The sequence below is a fragment of the Adelges cooleyi genome, unplaced genomic scaffold, assembly GCF_023614345.1.
Source record: "Adelges cooleyi isolate 19-005CV unplaced genomic scaffold, UGA_ACOO_1.1 ACOO_flye_CR_arks_rails_tigmint_CR_PRNA_9, whole genome shotgun sequence".
NCBI classification, from domain to species: Eukaryota; Metazoa; Arthropoda; class Insecta; order Hemiptera; family Adelgidae; genus Adelges; species Adelges cooleyi.
The window spans coordinates 11,840,630-11,858,767 of NW_026096579.1; the positions used below are offsets into that span (position 1 = coordinate 11,840,630).

An 18,138-nucleotide genomic window follows, 5' to 3' on the forward strand; every position below is an offset into this window, starting at 1 on the left:
GCGGGTAAGTTATTAATAAATAAAGTATAACTGCGTGAAAACGAAATAAACTATGTTTTATTATGTATAAATTAGTTTTACAATATAAACAATATTATCAATAAGCGTTAGGCTTTGTTTTTTTTACTTTTGCCTTAATTTGGCATTTACCGTCCACGGTGTTTGGTCTTTGTGGGGTTTTCGGATCGATTTTCGAGAGCAGCTCTGATTCTAGTTTCACGTAACAACCGCCTAATTGAATTAAAATAATTTCATGGCGCTTGATCGAATGTGAATTTAATAACTAATATCATTATTTATTAATAATATTAAAATCTCAAACGTACCAATAGGTTGTTGTCCGACATCCGCAGGCGAGGTACCAGCGATAAGCATACGATCGCATTCTCCGGTAGTCGAATTGGATTGGTGAAGAACGTGTCGAGCAATTTGTCTAAAGCACCGTTCTTCATATTCCCTCTGATTATCTTGATTGCATCGCATTGGCGCAGTCAGTGACCATTGATAGTTTCCGGAATACCTACACAGCAATATTTTGGCCATTTTAACTACAACCTGCTAAAATACAAACTTGAGAGTCTAAGCCCATAGTCGTTATAATATAAACAACAACGTGCTTTGAGATGACTATTCAACACATAACATTCCACTAATGTAGTAAAAAAATCCCTGACATACTATACATCGAATAAGCTTAAATAGCTGAACAGTTCAAACTTTAAAAAAGCATAATTATTCAAATGCTACCTTTCTTAACTATTTTATATTTGATGTCCAGGTGAACAAATTTGAAAGCTATCCACGAATTATCTGCTAAAACTATTGGTAGATAGATTTTTTTAGTTTTTTAATAATTAATTTAATTTAAAAATTAAGCAGAAGAAGAAGTACAGTTGAGTTTAGTCTGGGTAAAAAACATTACCCAGTGGTGTAAATCACATTTTCGTAATAGCTGAGTTAAGTATAATACAAGCTTATAGTACCAGTACAACACAAACGTTTTTATTAATCTAATTAAGATTAATGTGTTATGTAACTTACAAGTTACATCACTAATTACTAGTTTTACCCCTTCAACTAGAAGCAATAACTAACAAAAAAAATGTTCCGTTTTAATTTGAAATATGATGAAATATTAAAAGTTGATTAAACTTTCAATAAAATTAGGCTAAAAGTAAGCGTTGGGAAATTATATACTACATATTATATGCTAAAATAACAAACATAAATGTTTTAAAGAAGAATTACTAAAATAATGATAAAATTAATGCATTCTGCGTTAATCTAATCACAATAAATTTTACCATATTTTCCACTCACCTGTATCTTTGTTTTAGTGTCCTTATGGCTTTTGAAAACCGTTTAGGTTTCTGTTTTTTAGCAGAAGACACCTTATCTGAATAAGTAGAATCGCTATCACTGAAACTCGATAAGGAATCTTCGACTTCTTCAAATGAAGAACCAAAAGATAAATTAATTTCATTTCCTAAAGTCTCAGATGATTCGTACATATTTTCATCTATACGGACAAATCAAATAATCAATATTTATTCCAAGCAAATAATTATTCTGAATGGTATTATTAATTAGTTATAACTGTTATTAGGCGATAAAGGCATCCTGGAAAGAGGTTTATCCCACAGCTCCGTTAGCAGCGGTCTTTTCGTCGATGGTGTTCCTATGATAATATTATCCCACCAGAATTGCGTTTTCTTGGACGGTCCTTCTACTGAGGATTAACGTAAAAAATGTAATTATTACTATACAAAACTAATATTTATCCATTCTAAAATTGTATGTATTACCGTTGAACGGAGCAAATTTGTGATTTTCACTTAACCAAGCATTATTTTTATTACTTTCTGCATTGATCACTAAAATAACAAAACGCAAATAAATACAATTTACAATAGCTTTTTTCAGTACAATGTTGCTTCTTACGTGTACTATTCATTTCTGTAAGTTTTGATAAACCATCGGAGAAAAACATCGGCGGGTCAACCGTTGTTAAAGATAGAAACTTTTGCATAACTTGGTGAATTTCTACGTCGGTTGTGTGTTCGAGTAATGGAACGTGTTCTCGATAATGACAACCCTGTAAATTAAACACAATCGTTCATAACTTTTTAAAATGATTGTAAAATTTATATGAAATTAAATGTTTGTCCTCAACAAGCTCAAGAATTATTTTGTCTTTTTGATGATTACTATTTATAACTTACAAATGAAGTTTTGATTGGTTCGTATTTGAATGTTTTTTCGTTACAACATGGATAACGTCCTAAAATAATAATTATTTAATTATTTTTTTTTTAAAAAACTGTGACAAAAATACGCCTCTACTGTTGAAATAAACAAGAAAACACATTATGAACATGTGGTTTCCTTTTGATCGTAGGGTCATAATATCCAATTCAGAATATCATTAGGTATTTTCAATGTAATATAAATAACAAAAATGTAAATTAGTAACACACGAAATGGTACCAATTGGATAATGAAGATATCGATTGTTCTCTAATGGATAAAACTGAGGTTGTTGGGTGTGAAATTGACACCATCTGTGGTTTTTGACAGGATACATGTGTTGACAACGGGAACAGCGCAAAAAATGACATTCTGACCATAGTGACCAATAAACAATACGCCAGCACTTGTGTTTCGAAAATAGCGACTTCACGTGGTCGTTGAGTGTCCACCTTGGATCTCTAAAATCAATCAAAATGTAAGTTACATAAATAATAAATACGATATTAATCTATCAATTATTTATTAATAACGATGTTTGACTTGGTTAAGTTGTAATACTAGGATGTATAAAAAGTGACCGTTCTTGACAAATTACAATATTGATCTATCACACCTAACGTAGTCCGTACTCTCTAAAATATAATTTGAAACTACTACTTACCAAAAAAAAAAACCTAAAATTCTTATTTAATATTTACAATTTTAATTAACAATAATATGGGACAATATCTTACCACAATCAATAGTTTTATCAATTTTAAATATATACAATAATGTTATAAATCTGATCAGTATCACTATGAGAATCCGTTAAAGACTTACTTTGAGTGACAAGCAATAACGGTCCCATTTTGTGCTATCTTATAAATCGGTGGTTTACAGGGTATCATCGCAGCAACATTAGGAATCAATACAGTACTACAACGACAGCAACTGGACATAATAAACATAAAAATAAAAAATAAAATAAAATGTATTCAAGGTTTTATTCGCATACGTTAACATTACAGAACTATTAACTTACTAAAAAGCGTAGGCAAAAGTACTGTAATGTCCAAATTCCCGTTTTGGACTTCGTTTGCATAAATCTACTATTAATTTGGTGAATAAACGCGATTTTAACTTATCTCTAACGTCTTTTATGTTTTCTATATCACAGTTATTGAATTGATTGGATAACCTAAATAATAAAGTTATAATAGGATTAAACGCGACCTTGCCACTAACCTACTAATCTACGACAAGTAGGCGCTACAGTTAGCAGAAATTATTCAAATTTACTTACAAACCTTGTAATTACTCCTTCATTGACACAACCAAAACTTGCTGAAGAGGATAACACATCGTTAATGTTGTCTTTGCAGAAATTCAAACACTCTTGAAACAAAGGTTCCATTTGTAAAAATGACGCAGAAACCAATATTGGCACTACATTTCCATAATCTACACACAATAGTCAAAAATCTTTATTGGTACATGAATCACAGAACAGATTAAATACGTCAATACGATCTTATATCTGAAATCATTCCAATGGAAATACCTAATAAAGGACACTCGTTTTTCGGCTTAAAGTCCTTCTTCACCCATTTGATCAACCAATCGAAAATAGGTATTTCACAATGTACGGATATATCAATATCCTCCAAACGTTGGCCTAAAAAAAATAGTCACACGTCCATAATTTTAGGTGAGAAACTATAGCTAGTTTAGTTTTCTTTAACTCTCTTATTTTCTTTTTAGTTGAGGTTAAAGTTTAAAATTTTGGAAACTTATAGAAATCAATATCCTATTAAAATGTTCATAGGTAGCCCGCCCGTATCTGCACACTGTGACCTTTCGTCGGCCTTTATCGATCTCTTATTTATTATAATTTTTTTTTTTTTTTGATAATAGATTAATTTTTATTAACTATTTAATATTCACTAATTAAACCTCATTTTATTACAGTACAAAAAATCGGGCAAAGTACATCGTATAATATTGTTTAGACTGATTTATACGACACTAATAATACCTACTATCGCATGGCAGAAAACATATTTTTAAAAGCTAAAAATATCGTTTTTATCATAAACATAATTAGTATGTAATAAAATGCTATAATGACTTTTAATTTTTTATAAAGGCAATTGTTAGGTAACTTAATCAATTAAGTAGAAAACGTGACTTGCGATAAAAGTTGCATCATATGAAATCATTTTTTTATTTGAAGAAATAAAAAAAATCTAATAAATCGTAGGAGAAAAACGAAAATCTATTGAATATTTTTAACATCAAATTCAATAGAATTTGATGCATTGGACCATAAATTTAAAAAAGTAGGTAGGTGTTCTAATTTAACAATTTGTTTTTATTTTTGTATTACATTTTAGGGGTATAACGTCAGAACAATCTAATCGTCTGAGTCAGACTATGCTTAGTAGAAAAAATATAATATTAATCTTCGGAGAGCGAAGAGCGCGGAGAGTACATAATTTTTATGGTTAAGGGTTTTTATTATTATTTTATTAATCTTCAAGTTTAACCCCTACCGTTCTTTTTTATTAAAAAAAATTAGCCCTTCTAAATATCCAATGGATTTCTACTAATGGAATGGACGGATTGTCAAGTACCTATTTAATAAAATGTCGATCCCTTAATTTTTCTAATTTCTGACTTTGTAACAAACCATTTTTAATAACCCAATTTATTGTTATTAAATCTCTACATATTCTTAATATTTACCCTTGGCAACTTCAGCGAAATAACCCATTTTCGATATGAGGAGTCGTTTAGGGCATCTGAACACTTTTTTAACCTTTTGAACGGCATCACAAACATTAATCTCGATCTCGGAACTGAAACGTTTGAAATTGTACAGCGTGTAAGGTCAGCGTATTAATAAACGCAAATTTGATTAGTATGCTATTAGACTTACTCTCCCCTCGATTTGGAGAAATTCTCAGTAGAACCAGTAGATTTTTGTTTTGAGCATAATTTATCTTTGTTCGGCGGCGACGGATTGCCGACTTTATCGCCATTCGACACCAATGTCTTCAGCACGTTTGAAGTCAGACTCTTTTTAACAATATACGGAAGAACTGAATCTAAAATGCCTTCGTTCATGATCTCTTTTAGTTTGTTTTTTAAAACGCACTGAGCACGTTCAATATTGGTGCTCTGCATTGTTACCGTCCCCGGATTGGTTTCCGAATCGTTCACTTTAGCCGTTAATCGCAGCAATAAATTGTTTTGGGCTAGTTCCGACCAACTGATAAATGTGTCGTGCAATTTATCATCTCCATCATCATTAGCTAAAACTTCGTTGACACGGTGCGCTATTATTAAAAAATCTAAAAGTTCCTGTACACTTAATTGGCTATTTTGAATAGTAGTGGATACGCTTGAGGTTTCTTCAAGTTTGATATCATCGTCGGTTGATAAATTCATAACTCATAGAACAACAATGTGCATGTTTGTTGATTGATTTGTTAAATCACAACACCGACTATAATATTAATTGTAATTATAACTGAACTATTAACTACCTCCGGTTGTACTTAATGTAATGATTTAAAAAAGAACGAATTGAATTAAAGTTCTATTAACGTTTCCAAATAAATAATCACGGTAGGTATTATATGCTCACGACGTTCGTACTTGTCTATTTAAATTGATTAGAACATAATATTTGATAAAAGAAAAAAAGTTGTATTATAAAAATATGTTTGTTTCCATAACAACTCATATTACGATAGCTGATGAAGCAAAACATTTGTTACAGCGATATTTATTCGGTTACCTGGAAACGGTATGTAAAGATGCATTATATGGAATTATCGAATTATTTGAACTCAGCAACGCATTATATAAGAGTTCATGAAATAATTATGTCAATATAACTAAACGAAAACTTTTATTTTTTAAAAAAAGTAAAATAAAAAAACCAGTACAGTGGGGTCGGTGCATAGTGGGGACGGAACATAGTTGGGTCGGGGCATATTGGGGACGGGGAGGTCACAGGTTTACAGGAATTTTTAAATCTGAAAGTGATAAAATCACTTTCGAATAAACGCTTCGATGCAAATCGGTAGTTAGTATTTTCAAGCCAGTACAGTCTAAACCAAGCACAGTATAAACCAGCAAAGTTAGAAAGTTTTAAATGAAGGTTCTGTATTTACAAATGAGCATCAAAGCGTTAATTTGAAAGTGATTTTATCCGAGAGGACTAGTACAGTAGAGTATTGACATAATGTAATCAAAGCAATGAGGAAACGGAGAGTTCACAGGTCTACAAGAATTATTATAAAAAAAAGTGATTAAATTGAATAAAATCGCTTTCAAATAAACGCTTTGATGCTCATTTGTAAATACAGAACCTTCGTTTAAAACTTTCTAACTTTGCTGGTTTATACTGTGCTTGGTTTGGACTGTACTGGCTTGAAAATACTAACTACCGATTTGCATCGAAGCGTTTTTTCGAAAGTGAATTTATCACTTTCAGGTTTAAAATTCCTGTAAACCTGTGACCTCCCCGTCCCCAATATGCCCCGACCAAACTATGCTCCGTCCCCACTATGCACCGACCCCACTGTACTTGTTTTTTTTTTTTTTTTTGCAAAAACTTAGTGGACCAAAGAACACATATACAATGTCTTGTTATATTTTGTTGGAATGGTCGTCGATTCATGTTCCAATGGTTTGTACTCCATAGTTTAAATTATAATCGCTTATTCTCAATAAAATTAATATTTATGTATTATATACTTCCATTAAAGCAATCTCACACAAACTATTTATACTTCATAGGTTATATTATTTCAAAGCTATATTATACTTCTATTTTACTAGATTGACAATGTACAAAATAAAATGCAACTAAAAAAACCTTTTCATAGATCCTTAAAATGTAAAGGGTGGGATAGTGAAACGGGTTTTACCATTTAAATACATTAGAAAATCGCCGTTTTACTGCCTCATCCTGTATATTAATTTATTGTTATTTTCTAAAGAAAAATCGATTTTCTTACATTTAAATTAAAATAAATCGTATACTGGTACTGTGATGGAGAAAACAATAAATTTTACCAACATATATTACTTATTAGTTAAATATTACTAAGGTGTATAGCCACTAGTGGTCGGCTGTTGCCTGTTATTTAACAATAACCTTTTATGGAGATTTTAAAAATTGTGTTTTTTTAATAATAGCATAGGAGCTGTATCATGATGTTAAATGTTCACGAGATTTGATCTAGTCATAAAATAAAGTATAACCATTTATGACTTAATTATTATTAAAATTTGTCTTAATCTGTACATAGTAATAAAATAATGAAATATTTTATACAAAATTAGAGCTACAAGTTGATAAACTAAAAAATTAAAATTAGCACGAAGCAGATTATCTAATATTAGACAATTTAAACAATCAAGCGTGAATCTCTTTAAATGAATAACAGTTTAACAATATGCAAAACATTATTTTTCCTTTAAAAAAATTTTGTAATAAAAAATAAATTTTGAGGCGGTATACTGCATAAAAATCAACACTTAATCTGAATCCAAAAAACAACAGTCCTCTTCATAATTTGCCGGTAGTTAGAACTTATATACTCATGGTTGACTTTCGATAAGGTTATATAACGCAGGCTATAAAATAACGAGATAACGACAGTGGTTTTGTCGTATCAGAATCATTAAGTGTCTTAATAAGTACTCGGATAGGTTTTTTTCCCAATAAATCGAGTGTCTACTATAATCAGTTACACGATTTAGTCACCTGTGATATCATGTAATAAACACAATATTATGATACCGATCATTGGGCCCTAACCTAATCTAACATGGATAGACGTTACCAACTGATAGTTTTTAGTGTCTGTTCGTTTCTCACATCTGGTACACCGGGTTTTAGTTAAAAAAAAAAAAAAAAAAATTGAATTTGTGTAAACTTTAAGTCAAAAGTGGTACTTGAGCACAAAACCTAATAGTATCATTCTGCATAGATATACATAAAATTGTTTTAATGATTTGATCAATTTTTTTTAAAGATTTTAGGTGTTTTTGTTCAAATATATGAAATCTGCGAAAACACAGTTTCCCGGTAATTAAAAAAAAACTGTAGTGCCGAATTTTTTTCCCGTTTAATATGTTATGGGTACATATGAGTTCTAACTACTGCCAAATTTTCAACCCAAAATTTTTAAAATTACCGCTAAAAACCCGGAAAAACAAAAAAAATTGTACCCCCCTAGGGGGGTGGGAAATGGGTATAGTTTAAGTTTGACACAACTGACGTGTGCGGGCATACCAAATAATTATTTCTTATACATTTCAACTCGATCCGACTCTTTTTCTCGAAATTATAGCCAGTAAAAGTTCTAACTTAAAAACTCGTACGGTTTTTTTTTTGTTTTTTCAACTTTCGTCTGTGAAGAATTAAACTTTTTCAACTTATAATGTTAAATTTTCTTGGCCTGTAGGTAGAAATTTAAAACAAAAATTATACTTTAAGAAAGTTGAAAGATTAGACTTATTAATAAATCAACAGCTGAGTGAAAAAGGGATAATATTCCTCAACACCCGACTTTCAGAAAATTAAAGAAAACTGTTATTTCCTGTATAATTTATATAGGAATTATATAATTCCTGTTTAAAATATTATAATTCCTGCTATAATTTATACATTTTTTTCAATGGAATATTATTCATTATACGCTCATAATATTTTTCGTATTTTAGGAATTTTATCATTTTTCCGCTCAGTTTTTCAAATAACGAATTCGCACTAAGTAAAATATAAAACTATCATATCCCATATAGCACATGGAAAACGGAAACTGCTAGTTTCTTACAGTCTGTTTTAGGCAGAATAAAATAAAATACCTACTTAATATATATTTAAAAAACAAAAATATTTTAGCATGTACAATGGTATTTTTATTATGTAGGTAGACATTTATTTGACATTGTAATAATTGCAATGATGGTGCACTTAATACGCAACATTAAAAAAGTATAAACACAACTAAATGACCTAGTTATCTCTATACGCACTTCAATTATAGTTAATTACGATATAAATTATATTTAAAAAACAATTTCAAACTGTAGTCACTAGGCAACACGTTGAAATAGCATAGGTAAATCCTTTTTTTACACAACTAGAGCGAGTACGTATTAAGAAAAAAACCTTGAAGACCTGTGTCACAAAAAAATCTAAGTCCAGTTACGAGTTCAGCGAGAAAGCTCAACATAATAATACAATAAATAATGTTATTTATATACAGACTAATAAAAAAAAAAATGGGAAATTCGGTAATACAACAATTTATTGCTAGAGTGCAGTGATTTCAAAATTATTATTAGTGATAATAACGATGCTTTATCCTGATTTGCCCATTGGCCGACGTTTTTAAGCTCAATATGATTATAGGCGTTCCGCGTTTTACCGTGGTGTGTGTCGACTGTCTACCGTCTTTCTTTTGCCTTTTATACCGCACCCAATAAAAGCTACTGTTACCTTAGTTAATAAATTGTATAAATTATTTAGTTCATTTAATTTATATAACCCAATAAATCTTAAAATGTTTTCCAAAGTACTTAACACCATTGTTCAACAAAGTACCAGACAATATTCATGCAAGGTAAACTAATTAATTACAGTTAAATAAATTTAAAATAAAATCATTTGAATATTACTTTTATTAAGTCGGTATAAAGAATAGTAATATTTGAAGTCGCTTTTTTATAGTTAGTAGTTTAGTTAAACATTTTAGCTTAATAATTAGGTTAATATTTTTGTACAATTTAATTTATATATTACTACAAAAATAAGTTCAATTGAAGGCAGTAAAAAATTCCCGATTGACTTTCCTTGCAGTCTTAGACATCAATAAGTAAATAAATAACAACCGAGGGAAGTAAATAGTTATAAGTTTATAAGGTTCAGGTAACATTATTGCTAAAACAAAAATCACCAATGAAAGACAACTCCCATATCTAGGAGTTGTTCAGCTTATATACATTTTTCTTCTTTTTTTACTAATATTAATGATTGTAATATTAAGAAATAAAATTGACATGTAAGTATATGTAAATATGTACTTATTTTTTTTTTAAATGTAAGTGACCTTTTATACATGTGTGTTAAATTATAATCCATTTGATCTATTTATCTTATGTTGCAGAAAGGCTTAAAAGTAACAGTATGTGGAGGATCCGGCGGAATTGGTCAACCTCTTTCTTTGTTGTTGAAACAAAGTCCTATTATAAAAGATTTGGCAATATATGATATTGCGCCTGTAACTCCTGGTGTAGTTGCCGATTTGAGTCATATGGATACTAACTCTAATGTTACCAGTCACGTTGGTTTAGACAATCTTAAGGTAATTAATTTTTAAAAAAATTGTTACATTTTACTTCTGTAACATAAATTGATTCAATTGTTAATAATTCATTGTGAATTTAAAAAAAAATTGTTTAACTAGTATAATTTTAGCTACAAATTAATACTAAAAATTATGTGGCATTATGAAGATTTCAATCTTCCTTTGCATAGTAAATAAAATAGTTATGTATTATTGATATATAGCATATAAATATTTGTCAAGTAAATTATAATCTTTTTGGTGGCAATTGGCATGGAACACCTAAATTTTGCAATTGTTTTAAGAACATTATTCTCAGGGAAAACCCTTCAAAAGAGACGAGACAATGTCTTCCCACTTGGAAAATGGAAAAATAATTTTGGTTTATTTAATTTAAATAACAAACATTTGTATACAATTTTCAAGTACATTTATTTAAATTGTCTCAGACTAAAATATTTAAGCTAGCTAATCAATATTATACTTGTGTATTTGTAATTGTGGCTCAATAAAATACCTCATACTGTCTGTTATCTGTACCAGTATAAATAAATTAGATATTTATGTTACATATCACAGATCTATGTTCATTTTCGACCTATTGCCAATGGTCTACTTTTTTTGGGTAAAAGCCAAAAGCAATTTAAAAACAGTTCATACATATTCTTTTTCTATTCCAAGGCAACTATTAGTAGAATTGCCAAGTTTGAAAATTGTATTTAAATATATAAATATGAACTACTATATTTAATTTGTTGTTCAAATTCAATTTGAAAAAAATGCCTCCCCTTTTATTTGTCTTAATAGCAAATATGAACTTCAAATGTTCTCATATTTTACTAATTTCTTTTTAATAATTATAATTCTTCTTTCATCTGTTTTTTTTTGTACATATTGATATATAGTTTATTACAGTTATTCAGGTTTATTAACAAAAATACCTTTTTTTTTTTTCATAGGACGCTGTTGCGAATACAGATGTTGTAATTGTTCCTGCTGGTATTCCTCGTAAACCAGGCATGACTCGAGACGATTTATTTAATACCAATATTTCAATTGTTTGTGACATTATTAAGGTTGTTGGTCAAGTTGCGCCTAATGCTCTTGTTGGTATTATTTCAAACCCAGTAAGTTTTAATTTTTAAACTAATAAATTATAAATTGTGATTCAAAGAAGAATAAATCAAGTGTAAAGATAAAATTTAAATACCAGAAAGTAGAAACGTACAACTCTAAAAATGCTTTTATAATGTTTATATTTAAAGTTGATTAAAATAATCATAATAATTGTGACAATAAAATAGATCTTGATATTCCTCAAATTTCTCTGAATAGTGAACCACGTAAATCGGATAAAACTCATTGTCATTATACTTGACATAAACATTCATTTGTTGATCAACAGTCGTATCTGTATGTATATTGTAAGGCACTTTTAAACCATAATTTACACTAGTTGTTTCAAAATTTTTGGTAACCACTTTAAATATAACAAAAACTGGAACAAAAAATAAAATATCATACATATAAATAAGTGGTTGACAAAATCAAAAATATTGGTTATGCTACATATTAGTCTAAATCCCATAATTCTCAAAATAGTTACATTTGTTTTTAATATATAATTGAATCTATTTACTGTAGAGCTCAGTTATACACATTTTAAGGAGCCTGAATGTTAATTTATTTTTCATTTGCAAATGTTTTTCATTTTTGCACAAGTGTTTAAAAATAGTATGAAATTGAAGTTTTTGAAATTTTTCTATGTAAAAATTGATTTAAGCCCAACTACAAATGATGATAATATAATTTTTTAGATGTGTCATAGAGATAACTTGTTAGCCAATCCATATTTTAGAATTAAAATTACATGAATTTTGGAAGATGTGAAACCTTTTGTACTAAGACTTTTTTTTTACAAACTTCGCAACAAGATTATACTTTACCTCCTATACTTGACGCATGTGAGTGTGCATAATACGGATCTGGTGAAAAACATGCTCCTCTCCCAAAACGTGATCGTGTTGTATAGCGCCAATCAATATTGTTTTTAATTATACTCTGAACATTGTACTTAGATGTTGCGTGATACATTATGTGTTCTTTCACTTTATTTTTATCATTCGCTTCTAACTCCTCTTTATGTAATAAATACATGCCAAAGAGTTGTGGATTGTTTACTTTTTGAACAGAGTGTATCTATAAATGTAATTTTAATTAATGTTAGGAAGTATACAACAACTTGTCACACAAGTTTTATTTAATTAGGGGAAGAAAAAATACCTAAAATTCCCATCAAAAAGAACAACAGTTCTTTATTATTACTTTTTTTTTTTTTGTAACATATTATCAACTTTTATTTTATATAATAGTAATGTAATGTATAAAATGTTAAAAAATAATATTTAACAAATATAAAACCCAACAATTAATTATATAACAATTTATTTAGTTTTAAACCTCCATAACCTACTGTATTTTGACTTGAAACATGGGATGACCCCATAAAACATAGGACTTTTAGCTCACCATATACCAGGTTTATTATAATAAAACAAGTTGCTATATTTGTAATGATACTTACATTAAAATCAACTTTTATTTTATTGAAAATATTAACAGCATCAACTTCATTTTTATAGTTAACTTTTTCAAGTAAATGATGTTTGTACATATCCTTCAATGGCATTGCCCAAGAAAAATGACTAAAAAAAAAAAACTTCAGCTTGGATAAACAAAATTTGGGGTGATCAATTTAACAAAAAAACACCCAAATTTAAAATTTCAGCTTTTTTAAAAAAGTTTTTAAGTTTAAAATTTTGGATGGGAGGAAGGTTGGTGTATAGTACTATTTTTATCTATGTGCATTACTCTACCTTCCACCCTAAATTTTAAACTTTAGTAACTTGAAAAGTAATCAGCTAATACTGGTTCAAGCAGTCAGAATATTTCAGCAAAGTATTCTTAATTTAACAAATTAATTTAATAAATACGTTACCATTTTTAAGTTTCAAAAGTCGAAAGAGCTCTAGACAATACTAAAAAGTGTAAATATTTAGTAATTTTATAATATTTTAAAATAACATAAATAAAAATTATTTAATAAAGAAAAACTATAAAAATTGCAATTATTTTCTAAGAAAATTAGTTAAATTATTACAATAAATAAAGAGAGCAACAATATTTCTCAGTTCTGACTTTTTATTTTAGTGGTATCATACTCGTTTTCCCAGTCAAATATGTTTTGACAACAGTTAGTTGAAACCTATTCCAAAGGTTAATGTTCTATGCATCGATTATTATATGTTTTGTACACGAGGTTATTTTCCAGGTGGGATTGGGTTAAATTAAAATTAAAATGGTGACAAATTTTATTTTGGTTTTTCTGTCAACATCAACAGTTAAAAAAAAAAAAAAGTAGAAACCCTTCTTGAGAGTAGGAAACCTGCATAAAATCAGTCAACATTACTGTACATAGTACCAGTTCATTGCATATTTTTAAATCCATAATAAAACTGACAACGTAATGTGTGACAAGAAAATAACAGTTATTTAGTGAAGATTTTATATCTTTATGACTTATAAAAGTAGTAAAATGCTTTTAACAATATTGAAAATAGGTATTTAAGAATCCATAAAATTACTTCTAATAAAATAAATTTAAAAAATGTTCGTAGGCCATAGGTTATTAAGATATTTCATGGCATTTACCTTGCTCTTTATCATTATAAAATCGTAATTCCCAAAACTGCGCACAAAGTTATAAGCAACAGCCCTTTTAAAGTTAGGTACTTAAATATATATAGAAAGAATGCCTAAGTATAGTTTGTACTCAGTATTTATTATTGTATAACTCTTTTAATTTTTAAACATGTTTAAAATAAAATGGTATTGTTAATTTTATTACTCACCATGTGTTACTCATTTTATGAAAACTATAATGGACGATTCTTTCACGAAATAATTAATAGTACCACAAAAATAGCTATCAACGCAAAAGTCTATTGTTAATTAGTGTAATAATCAAAAGTCAAAACGGATAATTAACTACGCACTCCACATTCAGCAGACGTTAGTTTTCTGCTTTGTGATCATATTATGGTCTTTTTTTATTTTAGCAAAATAAAACATTTATTTTTAAGTAAAACCTATTTATCCATTGTCCTTGTTTTTACTTATTTCCCCAACTGTCTTTTATCCACGATCTTGTTACTACGTCTGGCATGAATGGCAACTCCCTACACTGAAAAGCGTAGTTCTTTCTTTCCAGTATGGCGGCCACCGACGTGCATTGTTTAATTGACATCTATGTTATGTTGTGTATACTTGAAACATAACGCCGGTGACCGCCATATTGGCAAAAAAGGCTAATCTTTCCCAAGTAGAGGTTACCAGACCTGGTTATAAGATCGTGCTTTTATCATTATGAATTATCATGTTTTATTTGGCGCGAATTTTACCTGCTTATAACATTTTTAACAATAATAATTGTAAATAATCAATAAAAATGATATAATATCCAATTTATTTATTTATATAATACCCATATTTTAAAAAGTATTTATTATAGAATATTATAGAATGTTGAGTGTAGATTTATGCTGCTCTTATTGCATATGTTTTTATAAATGGTTAAACAGGTTTAAGATGTACTAATTAGTCTCAGGGGTTTTGGCACGCTCATTTAATTTAACTAATTTTTCTCTATTCAAATTTTAATCTTTTATATAAAACCGTTGGTTATACATACTTAATTATACATAATCAATGGTAGTATTTACCTTATACTAGCCATCATATTGCTTATTCATTTTTGCCTTGTAATCATCGGTAGTTTATTTTGACAATGAAAAGTGTATTTTAAACAAAAAATATAAAATATAAATATCTTTATAATCTTACAATTTTGTTAATTTTTATAGGTAAACAGCGCTGTTCCAGCTGCAGCTGAAATCTTGAAGAAACTAAATGTTTATGATCCAAAAAAATTATTTGGAGTTACTACTCTCGATATTGTCCGCTCAAATCGATTTGTGGCTGAACTAAAGGTAAACAATTATTTCAAATAATAGACAGTATGTTTCATATTTTGTTTCTGTTTAGGGTCTTCAAGCAAGTGAAGTCAATGTACCTGTAATTGGAGGACATTCGGGTGTGACTATAATTCCGCTAATATCTCAGGCAACACCAAATGTCTCATTTGAACAAGATGTATTAGTCAAATTGACAAAGCGTATTCAGGTAATACAATTATAAATATCTTCAAGTAGTCAATTTTTTATGCAATTTAATTTAAAAAATTGTGTTTTTGTGTATTTGTTATTTATAAATAAAGGATAATTTACCGAATTATTAAAATTATGTTACTTAGTGTTATTATTGTTAAAATGTTATTGTGTTGTATTGTGTTTAGGAAGCGGGAACTGAAGTTGTGCAAGCTAAAGCTGGAGCTGGTTCAGCAACACTGTCAATGGCATATGCTGGTGCTCGATTTACTATATCCATGTGCAAAGCTATTCTTGGTGAACCAAATGTCATTGAGTGTTCCTATGTTGAATCGACTGTGACTGATTCACCATTCTTCAGCACTCCAGTTCTCATTGGAGTAAGTCTATTATGTTATTATGTTAAAAAGAAATTATTATTGTACATATTAGTTGTAGTTGTACATATTAGTTGTAGTAGTACATAGTAGTTGTACTAATGTTAATTACATTTGTTTTTCTTTAGAAAAACGGAATTGAAAAGAACTTTGGTCTTGGAAAACTATCTGATTATGAAAATGAACTAGTTAAAGCAGCGTTGCCTGAGTTAGCTTCTAACATCAAAAAAGGAGCTGACTTTGGAAAGAACTACAAATAATTATTTTCAAATTGTGTTAGTTGTACACTTTGTTATAACCATGTTTCTTTGTATTATTTATTGTTATACTGCTACTTAAAAAAACATGCAATTATTAGAAATTCATGTAATTAAAACAATACATAAATGCTTTTAAAAATAGAGTATACATCTAAATTGTACAGAATACAGTAAATTCATATTTAACACAACTCGTATGTATTTACAATTCTTACTTACTTAAGAATTGTGATTACAAAGCTATACTTATTTATTTATTTATTCACATATTCCAGTTCATAAATGTATTAAACCAAATTTCCCTTATACAATAGTCATACGAGTTGTTATGTTAATAATAGTCATATATTAAATTAAATATAACATATAAATTATGTGTATAGCTTAAATTTTTAAGTAGCATGTACTATTAGTAAGTAATAAACTGTTTTGGTAAACATTTTTTTTTTTTCTTCTTTGAATTAGAATTTTAATACATGAACTTAAGTAAATCATGTATACAGAGTTGCAGCAAAAATGTGTATTTCTAATGTAAATAAAATAACACTACTAGTAACTCTTGTACAATTATGTTAATTTTTTGAACAATTTCTAATTATACTAAAGTTTTATTTTAAGTTAACTGTCCATAAGACAATGAGCAAGATCTATTAAAACTATATAATGCTAGTGACAATTTATAGCTCAAAATACTAAATTTAGGAATTTTAATCTGCATATTAAAGTTTAGATCACAACTCCCTTAAATGCTCAACTTATTTTGACAGTGCAAGTTTGTTAGAGATTCTAGTTTGTATGTGAATTTGATACACATGATTTTGTAGTAGACAATTCTTTCAAAATAACCACGAGACAGATAAATAAACATTGTTAAGTAACAATGTAAGCTTGCTAACAATAATACAGTTTTAATATGCCGTTTAGTTTTTTTGATTAGTGTGTCCATTATACTATTGTGATTATATTATACTGGTAATGACCCTGATATAGCATAAATATATATTCCATAATCATTTCAAGAGGCGGTCTGTATTCTGTACTTTGTTTAGTTATAATACTTAAAGAATAATGATGTATTTAACAGTCTAAACGCCATACATAACTTTGAATATTTATTCAAACTTGATCATATAAACAAACTATTAAAATTTAATTGGGTTTGTAATCAAATAAAGGAATTTTTTTCAAATTGTATAAAATAATTTTGCATATTTTACAGTTACCTATAACATAATTTTACCAGAATTTCCTAATACCCTATAAGTTGTAGATACATAAATAGATTATTTTGTTGTTTTACTATTATATTAGCTTCAGTGCAAACCTAAGGAGGTACTGTTTTTTACAATGATGTTATTGTTAATTTATTTCTTGTTTTTATAAATTAATTTTTATTTTGGTTCAACATAAAAAATCAGGATTTGTCACATCATACTAAACAAGGATTAAAACTATAAATTATACAACAAGTGTTAGTCTGTAAATTATACAGTATAATGTATAAACTAATACAATTTTAAAATAGGCATACAAAATTAGACTTTTTTTTAACAAAAACAAAAATGTTGATACTTTTATTTTAAACAATAATTGGTGTACAAATTCAATTTTTGGCCACATTACAAATACCAAGTTATATAAGTAATTATAAACATTTAAAAGTATAGTTATC

The 18,138-nt window shown here is 28.3% G+C and overlaps 3 protein-coding genes across 4 annotated transcripts; 1 reads left to right on the forward strand and 2 right to left on the reverse strand.

Annotated features, from left to right (window-relative positions):
* Nucleotides 1–97: 97 nt before the first annotated feature.
* LOC126846263 (SANT and BTB domain regulator of class switch recombination) lies at nucleotides 98–5,682 on the reverse strand. The gene is made up of 14 exons (XM_050585548.1): nucleotides 5,171–5,682; nucleotides 4,978–5,090; nucleotides 3,794–3,907; nucleotides 3,540–3,693; nucleotides 3,275–3,430; nucleotides 3,073–3,183; nucleotides 2,488–2,708; nucleotides 2,223–2,281; nucleotides 1,935–2,095; nucleotides 1,806–1,858; nucleotides 1,598–1,726; nucleotides 1,321–1,519; nucleotides 327–520; nucleotides 98–231 (listed from the first exon to the last, which is right to left on the reverse strand). Exons 1-14 carry the CDS (start codon nucleotides 5,680–5,682, stop codon nucleotides 98–100), a joined length of 2,310 nt encoding a protein of 769 aa, XP_050441505.1.
* Nucleotides 5,683–9,672: 3,990 nt separating this feature from the next.
* On the forward strand, nucleotides 9,673–17,033 carry LOC126847191 (malate dehydrogenase, mitochondrial-like). Its single transcript, XM_050587302.1, has 7 exons — nucleotides 9,673–9,881; nucleotides 10,425–10,622; nucleotides 11,564–11,731; nucleotides 15,527–15,652; nucleotides 15,708–15,845; nucleotides 16,018–16,209; nucleotides 16,335–17,033. The coding sequence occupies exons 1-7, from the start codon at nucleotides 9,822–9,824 to the stop codon at nucleotides 16,464–16,466; spliced, it is 1,014 nt and encodes a 337-aa protein (XP_050443259.1). The 5' UTR covers nucleotides 9,673–9,821; the 3' UTR covers nucleotides 16,467–17,033.
* Nucleotides 11,840–14,827, reverse strand: LOC126847192 (zinc finger CCCH-type antiviral protein 1-like). 2 transcript variants are annotated; one of them, XM_050587305.1, is made up of 5 exons: nucleotides 14,516–14,827; nucleotides 13,603–13,642; nucleotides 13,189–13,309; nucleotides 12,551–12,803; nucleotides 11,840–12,102 (listed from the first exon to the last, which is right to left on the reverse strand). In XM_050587305.1, exons 3-5 carry the CDS (start codon nucleotides 13,291–13,293, stop codon nucleotides 11,864–11,866), a joined length of 597 nt encoding a protein of 198 aa, XP_050443262.1. In that variant the 5' UTR covers nucleotides 13,294–13,309; nucleotides 13,603–13,642; nucleotides 14,516–14,827; the 3' UTR covers nucleotides 11,840–11,863. The 2 variants fall into 2 exon arrangements, with proteins under 2 accessions (XP_050443262.1, XP_050443261.1); XM_050587304.1 differs by lacking the exon at nucleotides 13,603–13,642.
* Nucleotides 17,034–18,138: the final 1,105 nt, after the last annotated feature.